Below are 15588 nucleotides of genomic sequence, written 5' to 3'. Positions count from 1 at the left end.
AGAAAAAAATCGACGAACCGATCTATTCAAAAAAAACCTAGGGTTTTCAAAAAAACCGGATCGGTTCTTTAAAAAAACTGAACGGCGGCTTTACCTCCGGCGAGGCAGGGCGGCGACTACGGCGAGGCGGGGCTGCGGCGGTGGGCAGCGCGGGTGGCAGGGGCGGCGTGGCAGCGACGCTCGGCGGCGGTGACGTGGCAACGGGCGGCGGCGGCGCGGCAAAGGCGGGGCGGCGCGGGGCGGCTCCGGTTGCGGCGGGGTGCGGCGGTGGTGGCGGAAATCAGGGCGGGGCGGGGTACTTATAGGAGGGGGTGCTTGCTTGGGCGAGGGGGCAAGCGGCGCGGGGAGGGAGAGTCCCGGCCGGACTCGGCCTCGCGGGCGGCGGCGCGCTCCTGTTCTCCTCGAAGGAGACGGCGCGGGGAGGTGGGCCGGCTGACTTGGGCTTCGGCACAGTCGGCGGAGGAAACTTTTTTTAAAATAATTTTGCCAAACTAAAAAAATCCTATAAAATAAAATAAAAAAACTAACAAATGTCAAAACAAATTTTCTCCGTCTAAATAAAATATTTAGAACGAGATGAACATTTTCTTGGCCCTAAAATGCAACTTTGAAAAACGTGCAATTTTTCTAATTCAAATAAAATAGCAATAAACTCCGAATAAAATCAAATATTTGGTTTTAATATTTTTCCTCCAATATTTCATTTATTTTGGAGAAGTCATATTATGTCCTCTCATATATTTTAATATGAAATATTTTCGAAGTGAAAAATAATTAAAACCAAAAATCCTTATTTCAATATTTGATAAAACTCAAATATGAAAACAGGGAAATCCCTAACTCTCTCTCCGAGGGTCCTTGAGTTACTTAGGATTTCGAGGATCGCGAAACGAAATGCAATAAAATATGATATGCATGAATAATCTATGTATAACATTCCAAATTGAAATTTTGGGATGTTATAGGCCCGCCCCCTCCCCTAGTCCAATTCGGACTCCCTATAGAAGGAGGGCGCGGCTAAACCTGGCAATGGTCATATAACTAAACTAAACCTAAACCATAACCAATCAATGCGGAGTTTAAATCAAAACTAAACCAAACCTCCAATCACCATGCACAACCAAAACCAAACCAAACTGTACGCTCTATCCACCTTCGCCAAAACCAAACCACTCTTGGATCTATGGGCTTAACCTGGTTCTTAGTTTTGGGTTGAAACCAATTCAATCTGTTGTATGTGCAAGCTAACCGGCAAGCAAGCTAGCTAGAAACGTAATTGATCTATAGTAGCAGCTCAATACGTGTGTCCAGCCGAGTCGCGTAACGTATGTACGTGTCTGTCCAGTCGCGGCGTGTCGTGTGAGTACGTCCAGTTTAAGAACCGGTTCTAAACCACGATTCACAACTGTCAATGACCAAACCATTTAGGCCCAAACCCAGCTATACTCAACTTGTTTTTACGCAAAACCAAACCAAACTAAACTGATAACAGTCTGGGTCCATCACAACCCAAACCAATCAAGCCTAGGGTAAAAAAACCAAACTATTGGCCCCGGTTAATCAAAAACCATTCTCAGATATAGGCACGGCACCCCTTCTGGGCTGCTTCCCCTCTCCCCATATGGCCCATGAAGGTCCATTACTTCTCCCGGAGGGTTCCGGTAACCCCCCGGTTCTTCGATAAATATCTAAAACATCCCGAAACCATTCCGGTGTCTGAATACCTTGGTCTAATATATCAATATTTACCTCTCGTCCATTTCGAGACTTCTCATCATGTCTGTGATCTCGTCCAGGACTCCGAAATATCTCCGGTCACCAAAACACATAACTCGTAATACAAATCGTCATCGAACATTAAGCGTGCGGACCCTACGGGTTCAAGAACTATGTAGACATGACCGAGACACATCTCCGGTCAATAACCAATAGCGGAACCTGGATGCTCATATTGGTTCCTACATACTCTACGAAGATCTTTATCGGTCAAACCGCAATGACAACATACATTATTCCCTTTGTCATCGGTATGTTACTTGCCCGAGATTCGATCGTCGGTATCATCATACCTAGTTCAATCTCGTTACCGGCAAGTCTCTTTACTCGTTCTGTAATGCATCATCCCGCAACTAACTCATTAGTCACATTGCTTGCAAGGCTTATAGTGATGTGCATTACCGAGAGGGCCCAGAGATACATCTCCGATACTCGGGGTGACAAATCCTAATCTCGATCTATGCCATCCCAACAAACACCTTTGGAGACACCTGTAGAGAATCTTTATAATCACCCAGTTATGTTGTGACGTTAGATAGCACACAAAGTGTTCCTCCGGTATTCGGGAGTTGCATAATGTCATAGTCAGAGGAATATGTATAAGTCATGAAGAAAGCAATAGCAATAAAACTGAACGATCAATATGCTAAGCTAATGGATGGGTCTTGTCCATCACATCATTCTCTTAATGATGTGATCTCGTTCATCAAATGACAACACATGTCTATGGTTAGGAAAGTTAACCATTTTTGATTAACGAGCTAGTCTAGTAGAGGCTTACTAGAGACACGGTGTTTTTGTCTATGTATCCACACATGTATCAAGTTTCCGGTTAATACAATTCTAGCATGAATAATAAACATTTATCATGATATAAGGAAATATAAAATAACAACTTTATTATTGCCTTTAGGGCATATTTCCTTCAATGATAGCCCCTTTGTAAAGAGATCCACCAGATTCTTAGCCAATTAATTATAGTCTAACGCTATTAGTCCGGAGTTCCTTAAGTGGCTTATAGATACCAATCTTCTTCTTATATGCTTTTTGGATTGCATGCTGTCATTTTAACTTCTTGCCTTGACAAACACTTTCTGATTGTCACGGTTCATGAGGACAGTCATTATTGACTTTTCAATCACTGGCAAGTTCATCAAAAGCTCCTGAAGCCATTCTACTTTAGTGCAAGATTTTTTTCATGATGTGAATTATCCTTCCGTCATAGAATTAGTTAATATGGTTTGCTTGCCAGACTTCCATGAATTAGTCTCACCTCTAAGTGTAAACACATATTTACTTGTGGCCAACATCTCACCGGCATCAGAAATCCAATCTACATCACTATTCCCTTCAATTATCGTCGTGTATCAGCCTATCAGGTATAGTGAAGTACATGAATCATGGTATTTTTAATGGAGCATCACAGGCAATGCGGGGCTACATCTCACAATAAGCAAGATATAGCCTGCGTGTAACAGAATTTCCCATTAGCCGCTTAATGCGGCAAATTGTCATCGTTTTGCACAGGCGGCGTGTCATGAACCGGCCCTGTTCGTGCTACAAGTTCTTTTTGGTTTTAGGATTCTTCCTAAAGGTTCCGGTCAGTTTCAAGTTTTTTTTGAAAGAATTTCTTATTTAAATTTCATTTCCCTATTTAACACTGAAGAAATATTGCTTCCCTATCTAACATCAACTTAAATTTTATTCTCAATATAACACTTCCGTCCATTTTTTAACCTAACGGTGTTAAATGACGCATGAAATGACAAGTTTACCCCTAGTTCCGGCTGCAAACACTCCTCTAGGCAAGGTGGTGGGAACGGGCCAAGGTGCGGCAGATGGGAGCAAAACGAGTGTTGCGTGACCCCGTAGTGGAGTGTTGATTTTAGAATGCCAGATGGATTCACCCAAGTAGCGTGGGTACGTGCAATGCTAACTCAGAAACACATGCAGCTTGATTAATTTTCCCTAGAAACAGAACATGTTCGTCTCTAGCTGCGTATGTACGTATGTACTTGAGCCTTGGGTCTTGCTTGCGCTAGCTTGGCAAATAGGACAAACATGCCGAAGAGATTTGTTAGTCATGTCGCTCCTGCATTTTTATTATAGATCTTAATCTTTTTTGTTGTATAAAGCAGTCTTGACGGTGCTTATATACACGTCTATGCACGACGAGAGACTTGATTAGAACTAGAAAACTTAAGTCTTTAATATAAAGAAAATAATTGGATAGATATTTGAGGGCAGAACTGTCATTTCATGTGCCATTTAACATAGTTTGCACAAAAGATGGATGGAAGTGTTATATTGGGAAAAAAAATTAAAGGTTGTGTTAGATACGGAAGAAATATTTTTTCAGTGTGAAATAGGGAATGCAATTTATAGACAGGGTCAAATAAGGAATTCTCTCTATTTTTCTTCTCTTTTTCCTGTTTCATTTTATAGCTGTTTTCTTCTTTTTTTTTCTTTTTCTTTTTTTCCTTTTTTCAAGTTTTATTTTCTTTTTAACAAAATGCTTGAAGATTTCAAATAATTTTTGTGTGTTCCAATTTTTTCTTGCAAATTCAAAAATTGCTCGCCTTTTCAAAAAGTGTTTGGAATTTAAAAAAATCACCCATTTTCAAAATTTGATCACAAATTTAAAAATATTCAAGAATTTCAAAAGATACTCCCTATTTTTAAAGTTTTTTTTGGAATTTTAAAATATTCCTACTTTTTAAGAAAATCACTTTTTCGAAAAATTGTTCACATTTTCAAAAAATATTCGAAAAATGGAAAATTATTCATAATTTTCAAGAAATATTTGAAAACTCCAAAAATGTTAGACATTTCAAATTTGTTTTATTTTAGAAAATTTGAAATTTTCAAAATGTTTGCGTTTTCAAAGGATCTATCCTTTTTTTAATCACAAAATTAAAAAAATGTTCATGTTTCCAAATAATGGTCACTTTTTTCAAAAAGTGACCTCACATTTTTGAACCACTAGCTACAATACAACGCAAGCTATAGTAAACAGGAAAAAACACAGCATCAACCACGAGTTAGTCTGCCACATGTGCGTCATGCTGCTATTGGACACGAGACCTCCTATTCAGCGCATTTAGCGCCGGTTATCGCTACGCGCTCGCACGCTTCTCCCGCATGGGCTAACCTAACAACTGAGCTCCTGCTCAACTACCCCTTTCATTCGCTCAGTTGATCGGTCCACCGTTGAGCGGTTTACTTGGTCGACCATTGAATAGTTGACCATTGACTTTCGAGAAAAACATGAATCATAAAAATACAAAAAAATGTTACCTATTTTAAAAAATCACAAAATAAAAAAACCATGATTTTGCAAATAGTTCACAATTGTCTTTCAAATAAGGAATTTGAAATGGTTAATTTTTTCAAAAAATGTGAATTGGGAAGAAGTTCACAAAGCTTGAAAAAAGTTGACGAATTTGAGAGAAAAAATCACGGATTCAAAAAATACTCATAAATTTGAAGAAAGTTCTGGCATTTGGAAAAAGGAGAAAAAGAAAAATGTGAAAACCGAGCAAAACCCAGGCTGGGAAAACCAAAAGAAAAATCGGCCGAAAAAGCAGACAAATACTTCAAAACCGGTGACAGTTTTTTTACATGGGCTGGCCATTTTTTACGTAGTGCCTAGGAAGGGGTTACAGTTCGTCATGGGCCGGCCCAGTTAGGGCTCCTCTGTGCGGGGAGGCCGCCAGTGGAGGAGGTCCCCGTTCGTTTGGTCGCAACTCGCAAGACTTGTTCCGTTCCCCGCAGCAGCAAATGCCCCTGACCGCGGGCGCGACCAGCGTGGGCGGCTGCGCGTCGCCGTGGCCGGAAGTGGTCGCCGGTGCCGATTCACCAGCAGACAGAAGACCTGCCGCGCTCGCCGCCGCTGACCCTTTCCCAGTGGCCCGGACGCCAACCTCGCATGCTTACCTGACGCCGCGGCGGGTCGCGGCATCATCTTTACGCCGATGTGGTAGGTAATCAATCCCCTTGACTTGTGTGACTAGTAATGTTGATCCGCCCTGTTCTCAGTAGTAATGTTTGATTCGCTCTCATCTGGTTGAAGAAGAGTGTTCCAGTTGTAGCATGTCTGGCTCTTTCACAGAGGAGCACAAATGCACAATTATTGGTACAATACAGTGCAGTCGACCAGTCGAGCGCGGCAAGATGTGACATGTCATCTGTCTACCACTCTAGTATCTCAGTGTCATTCTTTTTTTTAGCATCAGTACAGACACAAGCGCTCATATACACGCGCATACACTCATCCATATGAACACACACACGCACACCCTACCCTTATGAGCACCTTCGAGAGACTGAGCCGGCATATTATTTTAAGATTTACGAAGTCACCGTAGGCGCCTCGTCGTCGACTGGAACGTCTCCTCCCACTGAAAGCGCATCGCCGGAAATCCTGAAATAAATCCAGGAATAATGCGAGCACCAGGATTTGAACCCTGGTGGGTTGGGAATACCACTATCCACCTAACCATCTCAACCACAGATTGGTTCGCCTCAGTGTCATTCTTTGATGACAACGTGTCAATAACCCCCCGCAGATGTAAACCATAATACTCCTTCCATTCACAAATATAAGATGTTTTGACTTTTTCCTTTTTTTGAATTGGACCTATATAGAAACGTTTTACTGCGTTTGTTCACTCATTTCAATCCGTATGTAGTTCATATCGAAATATTCAAAACATCTTATATTTGTGAACGGAGGGAGTATCGATTAGCTTTTGATTTGAGCGTAGTACCTACGGGCAGCTGCTACATTTTCATCAGATTGTTGTTAGTGTCCAGGAGAGCAATACAGGTCTTTTTATGTGTAGAGGACTAGATATATGACGATGGATTTCTGGCTACTTAGTATTTCACTTCCTAGGTTTGGTAATTGGCATCATATTTTACGCCTTCTTGACGTGTTCTTATAATATAAAACCAACATGTATGATTATTAGGATCTATGTTAATTTCTTCTGGCATCCAAACCACCAACTGCCCCTTTCCAGTCACCACTCTGTTTTGCTGTCTGTTGGTGCCATCCTTCCCCTTTCCGACGCCGATCCATCCACCCCGAAAGGGATTGGCAAAACCCTGCTAGACCGTAGGAGCACTCTACCACTAATTGTAGCACAGCTCACGTTCCTTTTCGGACGCAGTAGTCCAAAATAGTGGTAAGTACACTGACACTGTGCGGTTTTCTCAACTCTCAAGGCAATGTAGAGGGTTCATTTCCTTCTGATGTGTACCTGCCGTCTTGGTTCTTCTCCTCGAAATAAAAGCAGCTACATGTTCTGATGTTGCTCGTTAATAAGACAAACAGGCAAGAGCCACATCCAGGACAACGCTACTTTACACGCGGATGTTTATTCTTTCTTGGTGGCATTGCTGCGGAAGAAATCAATCTAGTCGTAGGTGTTCATTTCATATCTTGTAATGGTTTGACTGTGCTTGCCCATATTCTGTACTCTGCTTGTTGATTTTTTTGGCCTCGCTGCCTTACATCAATTATAATAAAATATGGCTGTGTGCATCAATGATTGGGGGTTTCAACCTCCTTTTTGAAAACAGTTGATCTTGGTTCCGGGACTCTACCAATTAGCAGAAGAGCTATTGATGTTAATTATTTTTCGGGACTCTAGCAACTATCAGATGGTAAGACAGTGATATGTTAAAGAGGGTCATTAAAGAAAGACTAGAGAAACCTGGCATATTAGACGACCACCACTTGATATCTCCGTTGCCATTTCATTTCATTGCGGCAACTTCGACGGAGGTTCACAATGGATATAATTGTTCCTGCAGTCGTAGGTGATATTGTCAACAGAGCTGTATCCTTTGCCATCAAGAAATGCTTGCAGCTTCCAGACATCGACAAGAATCTGGAGCGGCTACATCAGTTGCTTCTAAGAGCCCATACCATCACCGAGGAGGCCGAGGGAAGGCTTATCAACAATCGAGAGATGCTTCAACAGCTGGGGATATTGATAGAAGGGATGCAGAGAGGCCACTATATGCTTGATAACTTCAAATGTCGAGCCCTTCAACAAGGGAGAGGGGATGAGCAGGAGGTGAGTCAGTTCTCTGGATTATCTATGTTCAGTGCAGCAAAGTGTCTTCGTTTGTCCAATAACTACGGAAAATCAGTGCTCTTTGGTAGTAACAACATAGAAGATCTACAAGGTATGATTGCTACCCTAGAAAAGGCCATTGCTGACTTGAAGGAGTTTGTTATTTTTCTGGGGAACTATCCTCCAATCTGCCGCTAGCCTTTTCCGCATACTTTATTTTGGGAAATTGGTTGTTCTTTTGCCTGAAGGGATGTGAATGGTTGAACCACAGAAGCTCTTCGGTTAGAGTTTGCTTGCATCAAGAAGCTTACTGGTAGATTTTCAGGATGCTTGCATTTGGAAGCGCAAATCCTGACCTGATGAGCAACCAACGCCTGCATGGTTAGCCACAGTTATTGCAACAGAGTCTGAGGGTCCTCCCTTGCCTTGATTCGTTGATCAGCAAGAGACAATTTCAGTGCTCGAGTCTGGTGCTTGGCTCGTGGATATCTGATGGCATACACACACAGGCAGCTCCTTCTGTTTGATGAACACCCGAATAAACTTCTGTTGAGAGATCAACCATGACACTGCTTGAGAATTGCCTGAATCCAGTGATGTGTTCTGGATTTCAGATTACTACTCCATGGCGCTTTCCAGCCAGAACCAACTCCTCCAAGAGCAAGATCACTGTGTCAGTAGGATTCATGTCATGATGTGATATGCGCTATTGCCTATATGAGAGATTTGATGCTCTGAAAGGCGAGGGTGGAGAACGAGAACACGCCGTGGGCAGGATGAAGAGAGTCTAAAAGCTGCATTTGATCTCTGTGTAAAAGCTGCATTTGCTGAGTAGTCTAAAAGCTGCAGTTGATATATGCTAATTAGTTGTGTGAGTAGTGAAGAGTGATTAGTGATTGTGATGCATGCTAGCACTCAAGCATTTGCTGGAAATGCTATATATATCTGTGGCATTTTGGATTCATTCTATGTCTCCATTTTTATTGTGTTCTTGGCGGGTTTTGTGTGTGTGTGCGCGCACGCGCGTGCGCTCTCATAATTTGTGCACTGAGCCTCAGCCGGAGCGGTGCTGCTGCGCCGTGACCGTGAGCTTGCCGGCAAAACAGCCATCGCTGCAGCGCTGCTGCTGCTGCTGGGCCTTCTCTGATGGCGCCAGTGAGGAGAAACACAGCCAAAAATCCTGAGCGCACCCGATCCAGTCGGACGAGCACAGGACCTGCAGAAAGGCACCGACAGCGCCGCCGCCGTCGCGCCGGGATTCGCACGGTGCCTGCCGTCCGTCTAGAAGCCACACCGCCGCAAGTAGGGACCGTACTTGCCTATCATCCGGTCCGACGATGCCGACTCATAATAATGCAGCAAAAGCTTGGATTGGCTCCAACATGGCCATGCTGATTGATGAGGAAGAAGATGCAAAGTCTCAGGCCAACCACACCCGACAAACGGGACAGATTGCAGTGAATCGCGTTCTACGCGGTGACAATGAAATCCGCCTTTAGGTGCATGCATCCGCGCCCGGCATCTTCTCTTCTTTGTCCTGCAACTGCAATATCAACTTGCTTGCTAGCAAGAGCCGGATAAGCTCATGATGCCCTGATCCCGATGTGTGCGGATAGCCTGGGGCAAATGGGTAATACGGAGTAGTACGCACGCGCCGGCAAGGTCGCCGTCGACTGAGCGCCGGACCCTGCCGATGTGACGGCTAATTAAAAGAGCCAACGTGCATAGCCGCCGTTCCGACGGCGAAACTTATGCTCCTTTCTTCCATTCCATATTTCCATTCCGCTGTTGAGTGGTCAGAGCTCATGAACATGGGCGTGATGTGCATGTGGCCACCCGACCCGCGCGTTGCCGCCACACCTGCAGCACAAAAGCCAGGAGCAGAGGAGAGGCGAGGCGAGGGTATCCCGAAATCCTGGAACGGGCCGGGACGATTATTCCAAGCACAAACGACCAGAGCAACCCTACCTTGATCACTGCTCCTGTGACCATGGAGATGTTCCTGCCCGCGATCCTCAGCGACCTGCTCGGCAGGTCCGTGTCGTTCCTGGTCCAGAGGTACCTGCAGCAGCAGGGCAGCGCGGAGGACAGCGTCCAGCAGCTGCGCCTCGCGCTGCTGCGCGTCGGCGTCACCGTCGAGGAGGCCGAGGGCCGGCGCATCACCAACCAGGCCATGCTCCGCCAGCTCGACGCGCTCAGAGAGGCCATGTACGGCGGCCACTACATGCTCGACGCCCTCACGTGCGGCCGCGGCCACGCCGACGACGACGACGCGCCGGCGGCGGCCCCGTGCCGCCTCTCGTCCGTGCTGTCCAGGCTCAACCCCGCCAAGCGCCTCTGCTTCGGTGCCGCGGACGGCGCCGCGGAGGTGCGGCGCGTGGTCGACAGGCTCGGCTGCATGATCGCCGACATGAAGGAGTTCGTCGTCTTCCTCAAGGGCTATCCTCGCGTCTGCCGCCAGCCCTACAGCGCGCACCTGCTCCTGGAGAGGTCCATGTTCGGCCGGCAGAAGGAAATGGAGCAGATCGTCGGCTTTCTGCTGCGACAAGGAGAAGCGGAGGGTGGAGCCGGCGTGCTCCCCGTCGTCGGTCCGGCCAGGGTCGGGAAGAGCACCCTCGTCGAGCATGTCTGCCATGACGACAGGGTGCGCATCCACTTCTCCTCGATCCTCCTCATGAGCGGCGACGACCTCGAGGACGACGAGAAGCTGAGCGACCCAGGAGACCACGGCCTGATCAAACACCACGGCCGTGCCTCGCACCCGCACAATAAAGGCTCGCTCGTGATCGTCGAGCTGGCCGGAGACGAGGTTCCAGACGAGGCGATTTGGAGGAGGCTCCGCTCCTCGGCATTCTGCAAGGGGGGTGTAACCAAGATCATAGTCACCAGCAGGTCGGAGGCGGCCCAGAGGCTGGGCACAGAGCGCGCGCTCAGGCTCAAAGTCCTCAGCCCAGAGGCCTACTGGCACTACTTCAAGACGCTGGCCTTCGGCGGCGCGAACCCGGAGGACCACCCGGGGCTGGTGGCCATCGCCATGGACATCTGCGCGGAGGAGAAGGGGTCGTTCATCGGCGGCAACATCGCGTGCAGCCTGCTGAGGGCCAACCCGGACGCCCGGTCCTGGCGCAGCGTCCTCCGGAACATGCGGGAGTACACGGAGAAGCACCGGCACCTGTTCGGCAAGCACCCGCACGACCTCCTGCGGAAGAACCGGCACGTCTACCTGTGGCGGCTGGCGCGGACGTCCAAGGTCTTCGTCTCCTACGGCTGCTACCAGGCGCGCCCGGCGCAGGAGGACGCCCCCAGGATGACGCTGCAGGAGGTGCTGTCCGGGCGGCCGGCGCCCAGCGGGAGGTTCGAGGCCCTGGCGTGGAGGTCCCAGATACCCCCTTGCTACAGCTACCTCATGAGCTGCTCCGTGCAGACGCCCGTCGTGCCTCGTGTGCTGGCCAGGAAGAAGAGCTCCCGGCTGGTGGTCTGATTCTGTTGACCTTGTGATTGTCACTCCATGCATGATGTAAATTCATCTTTTGCTCGGAAGGCTTCGGACTTGTACACGTGTGTTGGCCAGTCTGCTAGTGTTCTTCAGCTTTGTACGGTCGCTCTGTAAAGTCGCGCTCTGTAATTGTGCGATTGGCATCTCCATCTTCTCAACTAAGTTTGTCACTTTAATATATTTCACAAAAGAGCAGTGCTATACGGACGACACAAGATAGACGATTCATGCACGACAGTGAAATCCAGCCGCACATGCATGTGTACAGAAGAGCAATGGCCGCCCGATTCTTAATCGTCTTCACATCGTCTACGCTTTTGTCGTCCGTAGGACGGTTCCGTTCACAAAATGACAGCAAAGTTAGAGCTTTACTTTTTTTTTATAAAAGACATTTTTATTAACTCAAAATATGACATCAAGAGGATAAAAAGCATAATAAGCACACACCAATAGCAATATACACACACAAAAATAAAAAGGGACACGGTTAAGTCAAATAGGACCGAAAGTAGCCAAAGACAATTAGGATGAATGGCATATCCATAAATTATGTTGTCATCCATGTAGGATGAACACATCTCTGACCTCCTACTCCATGCGCGTACATACTGTCGTAAAAGAGGAGTGTTGTTTCACTCACATGTAAAATAGGGGTGTTGTTTCACTCGCATAGAGAAGATCACAAATGGAGCCAGTGCGCACACTTGTAGATAACCTGCATAGGAGATATAATTTTATCACTAGAAACCACGTCATTTTCAAATAGCCACAACGACCATAACAAGACATACGCTCCCGCCTAATTAGCATCCTGAAATTATGAGGAATCTCATATGGCTACTGACTATACATGTTGGCAACATTGCAAGTTAGATAGAAGTTCAACACGAGTTGGATAATTGATTATGCAACACTCAAAAAAATGCATTGCAAAAGATGTTTAATTATCTCATCACGACCTGGTAAGATAGTTATTTTGTTTAGAGAGCTCTCCACACGACATGAATTTTTGAGACATGCAGCCACGCGCTGCCGAAATCCTGGGCGTCCGTCCGCGCATCATGATTATTACTTTTTATAGCCCGTTTGCAATACGTGACACGTTAATCACCAGCTTTCGCGAATACGCCGTGGTATACGCCACATCAATGGCCTAGGCGTCATTCAATTCTTTGTATGAATACAAGGTCCACGATGGCTCAGGTGGATGTAATTGAGCTCTCGCACTACTTTATAAGCAGAAAACGTTTGATCCTGATGGAAACGGGCCAGATCTACTGCTGTAACTGTACCACATTTATGGCCAATTGTCATGTAGTCTGGACCCATGTGTCATTGGTAGTACTGCACGTAAAGTTACTGCAGAGGAACCTGGTGGAAACCTAACCAGCCAGAAGTGACGTTTTGTGGTAAAACCCCAGGGAAAATGCTTCCATGTATTGTAAAAAAGTTATTTGTTAAATTGATACTAAAATGGACGGTCTTATGGGCTACCAAGATATGTCATCGTTGCGAATCAACCTGTGGTTGAGATGGTTAGGTGGACAGTGGTATCCTCAACCCATCAGGGCTCAAATCCTGGTGCTCGCATTATTCCTGGATTTATTTCAGGATTTCCGGCGATGCGCTTTCAATGGGAGGAGATGTTCCCGTCGATGACGAGGCGTCTACGATGACTTCGTAAATCTCAAGATGATATGTCGGCTCAGTCTCTCGGAGGTGCTCATAGGGGTATGTGTATGCGCGTGTATATGAGCGCTTGTGTCTGTACTGATGCTAAAAAAAATGTCATCATTATAGTTTGATTGCACCACTAGCAAAATGAAAAAAAACAGTTGGACCCAAACTTGTTTCATTGCTCTATCAGGCGGAAGTGATATTATATAAGGTGGGGCATAAACTAAGCCATTGTACTTTTTTGCCAGAAGTAAAATCAATATAGTTTTTTTAAACAAGGCATTTTATTTACTATTTTGCAGTAATCAAGGGAGAATAACTCCATTGGGTATTTGGAATTGGCCTCCATGTGTTGTGCCAAAAAGACATATCTCAAAATGGTATACAAAATGTTGAATATCTTTTCATGCAATGATAATTCATTTTAGTTGATAATTTTTTTACCCCAACGTGTGGAAATGCCAACACAGGAAATGCTCAAAAGATTTATATGTCAATTTGATACTATAGGGGGTGGCACGGTTTCATCGGCTACCCATATATGTCATGGTTTTAGTTGGATTGCACCACTATAAAAAAAACAATCGGACTGAAACTATCGAATGCATCGGTTAAATTCCTTTCATTGCTCTATCCGGCGGAACTAATTAATGTTATATAGGAGGGAGCATGAACTAAGCCATTGCACTCTTTTGCCGGAAGTAAAATCAATAATGGTTTTTCTTTGAAACAAGGTAATTTGTTTGCCATTTTCCAGTAATTAATGTATTAATATGATCAGAGAACCTTGGTCATGGTCCGATCACGCCCCAGTGCCCCACCGTGATGATGTGGCCGCTTCATGGAAACAGTGTATGGAATTTTGAATTAGGGACGGGTACAAGGTTGGATGGGTATAGACGCTGGCCGCTCCACCCATGTTGGTGTGTTTGCATGCAAGAGTTTGTTCCTTCCATAGGTCTTGCTCTCATAAAAGTCACAGCTAACTTTTAAATGCCCGTGCTAATTAGAGCGAGTTATGGAGCATGTCAGGTCATCTGCTGCGCATGTCAGGTGAAAAAATGCGCGGCTATACTGAGGCTGGCCATAGTGGGGGTAACATAACTAGTATCATATACTTGGTACTCGCAAACATGCTTACGTGGCAGGAAATTAAAAAAGAGAGAAAGAATCATAGTAACATAGGTAAATATCGTAACATAATAAATGTTATGCTACTATGTGTTATGTATGGCAATAAATAAGACCACCTATGATACTACTTTATGATACTATGCACTATGGATGTAGTATCATACACTAGTATCATATGCATGATACTAGTATATGTTACTCCCCACTATGACCAGCCTGAATGATCTACATGGGCTTGAAATCATTATACGGCTCACGCGTATTCAAGTTGCACGAATCACACGAGCACATGCGGTGTGGATTCTAGTCGCGCGTGGCCGCATGTCCACTCGTGATTATTCGGCTCTCCACGACATTATTCTAGGAATGAGGGTCTTTGCAGTCACGCACATCAAGGTATGTACACAATCTCTGCTCGACTATACTGCAATGGAATATATCCGTCACATGATCTTCACTTGTGAGAGGGCAACAGAAGTCTAGCAAGCTTTAGGATTGGATGAAATCGTTAGTAGAGCTCTTTCGGTGGACAAATCTTGAGACTTCCATCAATGGAATCTCCTATTCTTGAACAAATCTTGAGACTTTCATCAATGGAATCTCCTATTCTTGTTGTCTACAGGAGTTGATTGTGACCGGGGCCTGGCACATATGATGGCGAAAGCGTGAAGCTTCTAATGGAAACAAATTGCGTCGGCGATGAGAACGACGTTTGCGATACAAACCATCACCATGAACTATTATGTAGCTTCACATACGACTTAGTCACATGAAATAATGTAGCAGAAGACCCACATGGGATCAAACAAGTTTAATATAGATCTCTCATAATTAATGATGGCTCGGGTGCCTTGCCGGTAGTGCTTCGTGATGATCATGACCTAACTGTCGTCGATGTTACTTCATTGTTGCATCATGTTCTGGACGCTACAGCCGCTGAAGTGCTATCGAAAAAACTTGATTGTTTGTCAGTGCCTGTCAAGTTTGATTCCATGAAACTAGTTCAGGCATGCAATGAAACAATCCAAATTCGGGGCGTGTATACGATGAATTTGGTTGAATGCTTCCCAATTGCTCCCATAATTAGTTCCATCTCCTTCCAGCATTGTTTGAGGGAGGCAACCCGTATGGCCCACAAGTCTAGCATGGCATACTTTTTAGTCTAAGGGTTCTTTGTACTCGGGGAGGCGGGTTCTTCAAGTTTTATTTTGCATGATGTAAATCTGTTTAAACCTCAATTAATCGCACCATATTCATGTCAACAAATAATATTTATTTTAGGGAGAAAGGTAAATTCCAATTTTAACCCCCTACTTTGGTATTTTTATGCGAATTACCCATTTAACATATTTTAATACAGGTCACCCATTTAGCGATTTCCCCAATTTATTACTCTTTTAATGTATTTTAGGTCGCACA

The 15588-nt window shown here is 45.2% G+C and overlaps 2 protein-coding genes across 3 annotated transcripts; both read left to right on the top strand.

The window, feature by feature from the left end:
- The first annotated feature begins 5432 nt into the window (after positions 1–5432).
- On the top strand, positions 5433–8826 carry LOC147980303 (uncharacterized). 2 transcript variants are annotated; one of them, XM_087547495.1, is made up of 3 exons: positions 5433–5755; positions 7597–7862; positions 8111–8826. In XM_087547495.1, exons 1-3 carry the CDS (start codon positions 5557–5559, stop codon positions 8177–8179), a joined length of 534 nt encoding a protein of 177 aa, XP_087403621.1. In that variant the 5' UTR covers positions 5433–5556; the 3' UTR covers positions 8180–8826. The 2 variants fall into 2 exon arrangements, with proteins under 2 accessions (XP_087403621.1, XP_087403622.1); XM_087547496.1 differs by having other exon boundaries at positions 5434–5755; positions 8188–8826.
- Positions 8827–9399: 573 nt separating this feature from the next.
- Positions 9400–11516, top strand: LOC125544737 (disease resistance protein RGA2-like). Its single transcript, XM_048708486.2, has one exon. It carries the CDS (start codon positions 9853–9855, stop codon positions 11341–11343), a length of 1491 nt encoding a protein of 496 aa, XP_048564443.2. The 5' UTR covers positions 9400–9852; the 3' UTR covers positions 11344–11516.
- Positions 11517–15588: the final 4072 nt, after the last annotated feature.

Source organism: Triticum urartu, chromosome 3A, assembly GCF_056163025.1.
Source record: "Triticum urartu cultivar PI428250 chromosome 3A, HENAU_Tu73, whole genome shotgun sequence".
In the NCBI taxonomy this organism is placed as follows: Eukaryota; Viridiplantae; Streptophyta; class Magnoliopsida; order Poales; family Poaceae; genus Triticum; species Triticum urartu.
This window is presented reverse-complemented; position numbering and strand designations above follow the sequence as displayed.